At 39.6% G+C, this 10,165-nt stretch overlaps 1 protein-coding gene across 1 annotated transcript in view; it reads left to right on the forward strand.

The window, feature by feature from the left end:
* The first annotated feature begins 312 nt into the window (after positions 1 to 312).
* Positions 313 to 10,165, forward strand: part of LOC103518358 — a 28,379-nt gene continuing 18,526 nt past the window's right edge. The window contains exons 1-3 of the mRNA XM_026830183.1: positions 313 to 469; positions 1,289 to 1,413; positions 4,508 to 4,625. Coding sequence (XP_026685984.1) covers positions 338 to 469; positions 1,289 to 1,413; positions 4,508 to 4,625 — 375 coding nt within the window. The 5' untranslated portion in view covers positions 313 to 337. The remainder of the gene's footprint in view (positions 470 to 1,288; positions 1,414 to 4,507; positions 4,626 to 10,165) is intronic.

Here is a 10,165-nt window from a genome sequence, read left to right on the forward strand (position 1 = left end):
TTTTTGTTGTTGGTGGTGGTGTTGTTGAATTTTTTATTGATGTTGGTGGTGTTTGTAAATTTTGTAAAACTTTGTTAAACAATTATACAAACATTTTATTATTATTGGCTGTTATTATATTTTATAGTGTTATAGTATTCAGTATTGCTTTTAAAGTGTGTTCAAATCTTCTTCCCTTTTTGCTTATCCTTCTTCTTCTTTTCCTTCCTTTGTTTCTCCTTTCCTTCTTCTTTTTAACTGCGCCTTTGTTATTTGGGGTCGGCGTTACCTTCCTTCATTCTAATTTTTCTCTCTAATTTTCCGATTTCAGAATTGATCAAGTGAGGATGATAAAGGCATGAGTGGACCCCCGCCACTCGAGGCAAATGGATCTACAAGTACTCGAACCACAACCACAACCACGCAATCTGTATTCAACTTTGGAGCGCCCGATTTCAGTCACATCTTTCGCACTTCCAAATTCACAAAGGTGAGTGGATAAAAAAATATATCATCTATTATCTGTTCTCATTTCAGCCCGATCGAACCACAAAAAAAAAAAAAAAAAAAAAAAATTATGCAACAACGTCTTTTGAAAATCTGAATACAGTGAATCCAAGGGATCCACTCGGGGACTGGATTCGTTTGGTTTACAGTGGTAGAAGATGGGGAATCCAAAGAGATGGGAATGAGAATGGGCCTTTAATGTTCTGAGTAAGATACAGGGCACAGTACTAGAGTTCATGAGTTCACCGAACTTGGATTCTTGGATATTTACAGTGGCGTAGCGTGGTCTAAATTCAAGTGTAGGGCGTGTTGGGCTCATGCACAGGTCTACTAAGTCCCATCACAGTAGGTACATGCCATTAATATTTATAGGCATTAGCATTAGAGTGAACTTTGGAGTTGTATGGCCGCCATACATACACGCTACGCCACTGGATATTTCCAATGTACCTACTTCTCACGTATTAGGTGAGTATAAACATAAGCAGGTACAAGTGTCAGGTACTTTAGGTAAGTACGTACCACCTTTTCTTTTTAGAATCCTGAGATTTCCCGGAAAAAGAAACCCGCGCTTACAATGTTTACCCGGGTTTAGAATCAGTGCTTTTAACCACTCAGCCTCAGCCATCAGGGTCGTATATAGGATTTTGTCGAGGGGGAGGGGGGTCCCGAGAGTCCAAACAGTGATGAACCGGGGGGGATGCTTCAATTTTCTTAGCCTGGCCAACACTACCCCCTATAAATACGGCCCTGTCAGCCACTGAACCAACCGTAACTTTTGTTCGCCTGTTTCTTGTTTCAGGAAACTGCCATCGTAAACAGTTCTGAAGACAAGACCTCCCTAGTCAAGGACAGCCTCTTCTCCTCCAAAACCACTCGCCTCACCTCCTCCAAGTTCTCCCTCCTCTCCAACAGCGCGGACGGCAGGTAAGTTCTGAGTTAGAGTTTTTACCTTTTCACTGAGAAAAAAAAAACTAGGGTATCGGAAGCACGATCGGGTGACTGAGTTCCGGCACCCTAATATTGAACTCTATTTCGGGAAGCTGGACACTATAATATAGCTTTCCAACACCCTAAATCAAGATAAGTAACCCAATAATGGAGTTCCTCCACCCTAAACTTGTGGCCCCCTGTCGCCTTTTTTTTTTTTTTTTTTTTTTTGTGTTCCATTTCCCAGTACTTACGGGTTGAGAGTCAGTGCTCTTAACCACTCAGCCTCAGCCATCAGGGCCGTATCTAGGATTTTGTCGAGGGGGAGGGGGGTCCCGAGAGTACAAACAGTGATGTACCGGTGGGGGATGCTCCAATTTGCGGAGCCTCGCCTACACTACCCCCTTAAATACGGCCCTATCAGCCACTGAACCAACAGTAACTTTTGTTCACCTGTTTCTTGTTTCAGGAAACTGCCATCGTAAACAGTTCTGAAGACAAGACCTCCCTAGTCAAGGACAGCCTAGGCGGGTACTACTCTAGCTCTTCGTCCTCCTCCTCCTCCCTTCTCTCCCCTCATCCTCTCCTGCCCCTCATCTTCTCCAACGCCCTACACGTAGCTGTCGACGCGGGGTCTGTGGACGTCGTGCGACTTTTGCTCAAATACGGCCTCGAACCCAACCAGGGCGGTCGTCTGCCAGGCCACACCTTAGATGAGACGCAGGCCCCACCTCTCCCTCCAGTGGGCCGGGCCAGCTCTAAACCCAACTCCCCCAAGGTAAGGTCGGCTCCTCCCTCTAAGGTAAGGTTGGCTCCCATGGCGTAGTGGTCGCTCGCCTTGCAAGTGGGAGACTCGGTTCAATTCACGGCGGGGTCAAAAAAATTGTATCATGCAAATGATTGATTCCGTGACCGACTGTTGCGGGGCCCACTCAGCCTCGTGAGGGGAATGAGTAGCTATGTAATATAAATGCGCATAAGTCACCGGTGCCAGCATGGTAGGTAAACATCCCACCATCGACAAAAATTTGTACTTGTTCGATTGCAAATATTTCAACGGGTTACTTTCTGGTGTTCTCGTGTTGACCCAGCACCTAAATGGGAAGTATTGTGTCTCTTCTCGCCCATCTGATGAGAGGCATACTACGGGATGGGCATGCTACGACACAGGCCACAAGCGTCCAATGTAGCAGTTGTTTCATCGCTACGAAAAAAAAACGGGGGGGAAACACTCATCTTTAAAAAAAAAAAAAAAAAAAAAAAAAAGCCAAACATTTCTTCCCTGACTTTGTGGCAGTGGTCACAGGTCGCAGAGTTCGTCTGGAGGAGCTCTTCCAGCCGACCACAGATCCTAAGAAGGAGAGAACATCGAAAGGAACAATGTCTTATTTCCTAACTCTTTGTTTTCTTTGCATTTTTTCCTAGGGATGTCTGTCGCCCCCTCCTAGTTCTTACGAAAATAAAAAGTCATGTTTTTTTCCGTACAGAGGGTGAGGCTCAGGTGGAAACAATTGTAACAAAACGTCGGAAAACGGTTTGGCAATAAATCGAAATAGAAAAGCACGCGGCAACGCTGTAGCTGCCATCGTTAGGTAGAGAGAGAAATTTGAATTCCAACATTACCCCCAGCTGTCTTCTGTCTTTCGGAATGGAACGGGATATTTTTCTTCCTTTCTCCGAGTCTCTTCTATTCTATTCTATTCTATTCTCCATTCTATTTCTGGAGAATTGTGTTGACAAATGTTGTTCTATGTTTCACTGGGAAACAGTCATTTACCCCCGGCAGCGGGTTTATTATTTAATGGTTGTGCATTTTGCAGCGTCATGTCTTTTTCGTTGGGAAATGCAAATGGCGTAGCACGTTGTCGTTTCTCAAAACCTTCGTCTCACAGTTAATGGTTTTACCGTTTATTATATATTTTGTCATATTTCCAGAGGTAATGGTATGATTTTGAGAGATGGGGAACTTAAGTGATACCATTTTAAGATGTAGGGATTAAAGGGAAACTTCAGTGGCTCTTTTGGCAAAACCGAGAATTGTACGACCTGCAGGCATAGAAGTGGAAAAACTCAGGTAGGTATAGGTACATAGCCTACATACTTACTTATTTAGGGGGAAAACAACAAACACATTTTGTTAACATACTATTTTTTGGAGGCATTGGAAAAGGACTAAGATTATCTTGCCTATCATGGAAATCTCGCCCCCTCACTAGATTTCCTGTTAATAGAAAAAGAAGCAGAAGAAAACAAGAAAGAAAAAGAAGAAAAAATGATGTTAAGATGAAGAAGAAAGGAAGACTAAAGAGTAAAGAGAAGAAGACCACGAAAAACACAACGCTGTACCTCACCTCCCTATCCTTCTAATGAAGAAGGAATAGAAAAGGAAGAAAAAGACCACAAAAAGAAGAAAAAAAAAATAGAAAGTAAAAAAAAAGAAAAAAAACCACTCAACTCTGTTCCCTACATCTCTACCTCTCTATCCTTCCGAAGCTTTCACAAACACCAAACAGCTTGTAGCCACTCGAAACCATTTTACCTGCTTATTATACTCAAGTAACTCGAGTGGTACATGTTCCTTTGTCCTGGAAAAACCCAAACAATTTTCTCCACATGCTTTTTACCTATAAATAAACCTTTTATAGAAAGGCCCCTTTAACTTTTTCTAAAGGGATGCTATACACTGCCCTGGCAAAGCTTGGTATTACTTCAAGGACCTTTAACTTGAAGGTCTATTAGTGCTAAAAACTCAAAATAAAAATTGTACTATACTTAGTCTAGAAAACATAATTTCCCAAACAGTAGGTAGTGAAGTAAAAATAGATGTTATAGGGTGTTTAACGATTTGCATAATTCCGAATACCAATACCTTTCTCTTAAATTAATTATTCATCAAGATAATACGAGTTTTTGTAGAATCCTCCCAGCCTCCCACCAATACTCGTATTCATTTTCAACGAAAATCGAAAGCTGTTTTACTCAAAAGCTCAAAACGCGACTTTCGTTCTCTGGTCACTCTTGAATAAAACGTTTCCAGTGTTGTGTCTGTAGGTCACTCTTGAATAAAACGTTTCAATTGTGTCTGTTTCAGTGTCGGATCGTCGGAGAATGATTTAAACACCGAGGCCAAATTATTGGAGAAAGCAATCCAGACAAACGATATCGTCCGGGTCAAACGAATCTTGAACCTACACAGAGACAAATTTCAGGTAAGAATATGAGTAATGGAGCAGTTGCAAATGGATAAAAAATATTAATAAATGGTCGATTCCTATGTAAAAAGTTGAGAAAAATCCAAATCTGAGGTCAAAACTCCGAAAAACTAACTGTAAAAGGTCGAAAATTCAATTTTTAATTTCTGTCAGAGTCCTGAACTCTGACGTCAGACTTCAAGAGATGCGCAGAAACGTATGCGCACAAACATGAATTGCGCAGAAATGCATGCGCACAAACAGATTAATGTGTTGCCTGCGAGGGAGCTCTCCTCGGGACATTTGATGTGAGGTCATCGCGTACGGGAGCGTATGCCGTGACGTCAGAGTTCAAGATATACCGGTATTTTTTGAATCGTTTTATCTCGGTATCTAGAAGTCGTACAAGAAAAATAAAAATTCCGTTGGTCCTCATTTTTCCTGCTCTATGACTTTGAAAAATCACCCAAGTAAGCGCAACTGATCTATTGGAATAAGAATACCTACACCTTGTTCAAACTAAACTGAATCCTATTATGAATCCATCGAATGCGGATTCATTTCGAGAAAAGAAAACGTCTTTTGAAAATCTGAATACAGTGAATCCAAGGGATCCACTCGGGGACTGGATTCGTTTGGTTCATAGTGGCATACTACGGGATGGGCATGCTATACGACACAGGCCACAAGCGTCTAATGTAGCAGTTGTTCCATTGCTACGAAATAAAAACGGCGGTGGAACACTCATCTTAAAAAAAAAGATGGGGATATGAGAATGGGCCTTTAATTTTCTGAGTAAGATACAGGGCACAGTACTAGAGTTCATGAGTTCACCGAACTTGGATTCTTGGATATTTACAGTGGCGTAGCGTGGTCTAAGTGTAGGGCGTGTTGGGCTCATGCACAGGTCTACCAAGTCCTATCACAGTACATGCCATTAATATTTATGGGCATTAGAGTGAACTTTTGAGTTGTATGGCCGCCATACACGCAAAAAAAAAAAAAAAAAAAAAACGATAGGCCATGTTGTTTTGTAAACGACAACTTGTAATTCATATTAATTTATCCTTTTCTTTCACAATTTTCACGTATTATCGTTAGTCTTTACCACCTCTATCTCTCTCTCCCTCAAAGCTTTCATTGAGGAGGTCTATAAAAAAGGTACCACAAAATTCCGTATTGGTTCCTATCAACAAGTGACCCTTTTAAGGCTCTTTATATTGCTGTATTTACAGAAAACTAGAAGGCTTGGTCATAATTCATCATGTTATACATACCTATACGATCGTTAAAATCAAGGACTACATAACTGTTCACATATAGTTTATGTAGGCACCTACCTTTTCCAAAATAAATATAAATACTTTATTTTCTCTACTAAAACATTATCCTCTGTTGAAACAATAGGAACTACCTACAGGTAGGTACATTTTATCCCCATTTTGGAAATTATAGGGGCATTATATCCCCATTTTGGAAATTTTAGGGGCATTATATCCCCATTTTGGAAACTATAGGTGCATTATATCCCTATTTTGACAGAGTCTGAACAGTCTAAACAAAGCACTCTAGTTAATACTCCTAGTCCCACTTTACATTGTTCCGATTTCACTCGAGAGTTTGCTGTCTCGCCATTTGCCAAATTGGCTGACTTACGAGTCACCAAGGAATTTGCCATTCGGTGAGTATAGCTGCTATAGATATACAGGTGGGAGCTATAGCATCGTAAAATTTAAAATGAAATTTCCTCGACACGCCGAGACAATGGACTGTTCGGTACCCATTGTGGACAATGACAATTAGCCCCATTGAGGACAAATTAGCCCTCGGGTCTACAGAGTAAAGGGGTTATGAGTATTGAGTCCAATCAGTGCATTTTTGGACGTTTTTCGTGCTTCTACGGTTGAACAAAAGCCAAAGTGTAGAATAGAATATACCTTGTTTATCCTGCCCGAATAGGACTGAAAAGTCAATTTAGCCAGCAATAAGGTCTCGTATATTTGATGGGTTATCGATTACATCAGTAACAATTCAAAAGAAAAGACTCTGTGGGGAACCCTCAGAATTTCCTGTCAACTTGTATGATTAGACGTTAGACTTGCTTGAAGATGTGACAAAGTTTCAGACAAAAATACGGACAAGGGCTTTTCAAAAATATCATCAAATTCAATGAGACTACTTGATAAAGGGGTACCTACATACCTTAATCGTCAGGTAACACATAGAAGTTAGAAAAGGTTTGAATATTTGGATGAAGGAATCTGAAGAGGCTAGAACTCATAATGCACACCAGGGTAATAATAAGTGTAGGTAAATAGTAATAATAATACTACTAATAATAACACATATCTTCTACTAAAACATTATCCTCTGTTGAAACAATAGGAAGAACTATTGGAAATTATAGGTGCATTATATCCCCATTTTGGAAATTATGGGTGCATTATATCCCCATTTTGGAAATTATAGGTGCATTATATCCCCATTAGAGAAATTATAGGTGCATTATATCCCTATTTTGGAAATTATAGGTGCATTATATCCCTATTTTGACAGAGTCTAAACAGTCTAAACAAAGCACTCTAGTTGATACTCCTAGTCCCACTTTACATTGTTCCGATTTCACTCGAGAGTTTGCTGTCTCGCCATTTTGCCAAATTGGCTGAGTTACGAGTCACCAAGGAATTTGCCATTCGGTGAGTATAGCTGGTATAGATATACAGGGGGGAGCTATAGCATCGTAAAATTTAAAATGAAATTTCCTCGACACGCCGAGACAGTGGACTGTTCGGTCCCGATGGTGAACAATTAGCCCCATTGAGGACAAATTAGCCCTCGGGTCTACAGAGTACAGGGGTTATGAGTATTGAGTCCAATGAGTGCATTTTTGGACGTTTTTCGTGCTTCTACGCTTGAACAAAAGCCAAAGTGTAGAATAGAATATACCTTGTTTATCCTGCCCGAATAGGACTGAAAAGTCAATTTACCCAGCAAAAAGGTCTCGTATATTTGATGGGTTATCGATTACATCAGTAACAATTCAAAAGAAAAGACCCTGTAAGGGTTCTCTGTGGGGAACCCTCAGAATTTCCTGTCAACTTGTATGATTAGACATTAGACTTGCTTGAAGATGTGGCGAAGTTTCAGACAAAAATACGAACAAGGGCTTTGCAAAAATATCATCAAATTCAATGAGACTACTTGATAGAGGGGTACCTACTACCTACATACCTTAATCGTCAGGTAACACATATTAGAAAAGGTTTGAATATTTGGATGAATGAATCTGAAGAGGCTAGAACTCATAATGCACACCAGGGTAATAATAAGTGTAGGTAAATAGTAATAATAATACTACTAATAATAACACATGAACTAAAAAATTTACCCCAAGACTCCCTAGGTATATTAACAACACGGTACGAAAATATAATGTCGCTCCTAATGCTTCCGTTAACATGCACAACCTGGCAACAGCGTAATTAAAACATATGGCTAATGTTCTACATCTACAAGGAATAGTGTAACGTAACGCTTGGCAACACTCGGTACAGTGTTGTGAAATCATTTGTTCAACCAATTGTACTTAAACTCACCGTTCTAACGTACAATAGCATTTGCACAATACAGAAATATCAAAACCTGCACAAAGGGGAAATTGTGAGCAAATTTACACAAGTTTTCCAAATGAAGTTCTCTCTCCTAATCTCACACATCACCATGAGAAAAAGCTTTCCAAATGGGAGGGAAACCTTCTGTAAACACACTCACCTACATTTTAAATTTCATGTTCGTATAGTGCTACCTTCTACGTAAAATTAAATGTCCTTTCAGTTGTTGATTGTTGAGCTTGATTGATGTGTTTGTAACCAGACATTTTTCAATTGACCTCATTTGCTGTGATTTATTTTTAGTCTCACGACTCTCATGTTGATTTTATATTTGATTTCAGGTCCATGCTCACAATTCTCTCAACAACTTCTTCCTCTTCTGTGTCTTCACATTCTTCTTTCTCCTCCCTGGACAGTGTGGGACTCGGGGTTGAATCCGACCATCTCACCTGCGACTGGACCCACTGCAAGGTTAGTTTTGTCTGTTTATCTTAGATGTTCATTAATTTTCACAAAGTTATATATTATGTCCTTTATACTATTCAATTATACCTCAGCAGTTGGTGAATTGGGGTCTTGGCCTTGAGCTTTGGCATATATTTCAAATGGGAAGAACTTAAAAATACTTCATGTAGGTATAATGGTTATATTCATAGGTAGAATTACTCTTTGTTTTTCTAAACTTATAAGTATGTATTGTATTGTGCCTTTAAATGACCACCAAATAAAGGTTTATTTATTTATTTACTATTCAATGACCTTGACATAGCTACTCAAAGTACCCTTCCAGCAGCGTTATGTATACATAACAGCAGGTGTCTATGGGTTAATTATTTGGAGTTACCAATGTCTTTTTCACTAAGATAATGAACCGTAGTAACAAGATAGATGTTCCTCCGCCGTTTTCATTTCGTAGCACTGAAACTGCCAAATTGGACTTATTCCTTATCAGATGAGCAATTAGAGCACAAACAGAACAAACAGTAGGATTGTGTAAGCCAGTTTGTGCAAATGTTGTGAGTGTGTAAACCTTTAGCCACTTTGATTATTTAGTAGCGTCTAAATTGGACGTAGGATTGGGGTCTGTTTTAGACTTTTAGAGGAAGAAATATGAAATAGAAGAGAAAGAAATACAAGAAGAAAAAAATGACGTTTTTTGTACGACAGTTAGCCCAAGGAAATGAAACCCTTCTACTCGTAAATATTTTAAAACCCAAGGGAAAAAAAAAATTGAAAGTAAAAACTGAAATTGAATCAAAAGACACAGGAGAGGGAGGGAGTCGGAGAAGGAGAAAAAAAAAGGAAAAAAGGTAAAGAAAAGAAAGAGGTCATGATGATGAGGACGAAAAAGAAGAAGAAATCATGATGATGAAGAAGATGAAAAAGAAAGAGAGAGAGAGAGAAAAAGGAAGTGGGAGGATGGAGGAGAAGAAGAGTAAAACCCCCTCGACAATTCACATCCATTACAAGGACGAGAAGCTATGAGAGAGAGACAGAGAGGGAGAGAAAGGGAGAAAGAAAGAGAGAGACAGAGAGAGAGAGAGAGAGAGAGAGAGAGAGAGACTTGAGAAAACGTCATGAACCAACTTCTTGTTATTTCTTGATAAATAAATACATACGTTGAAACAAAAGAGAAATGAAGAGAAAAAGAGACTGAAGAAATGAAAGAAAAGGAGGAGGAGGAGGGAGAGGAAGAGAAATTAAGAAAAGAGTAGGGGAACAAAAGAGAGCGAAAATGAAGAGAGACAGACTTATTAGGGGGAAGTAGCGAAAGAGGAGGAGGGAAAATAGGCAGGGAGAGGGAGAGAGAAAATTAACAACGAATTAGAAGAAAAAAGTTAATTTGACTGAAGACATAATTGCATTTAGCTTTTTTTGAGTTAGTCAATCTTGAAATGCTCTTACAGGGAGGGACAGAAATAAAAAAGAGAGCAGTAACAGGACGAG

This window comes from Diaphorina citri, unplaced genomic scaffold, assembly GCF_000475195.1.
Source record: "Diaphorina citri unplaced genomic scaffold, Diaci psyllid genome assembly version 1.1 scaffold2163, whole genome shotgun sequence".
Taxonomy (NCBI): Eukaryota; Metazoa; Arthropoda; class Insecta; order Hemiptera; family Psyllidae; genus Diaphorina; species Diaphorina citri.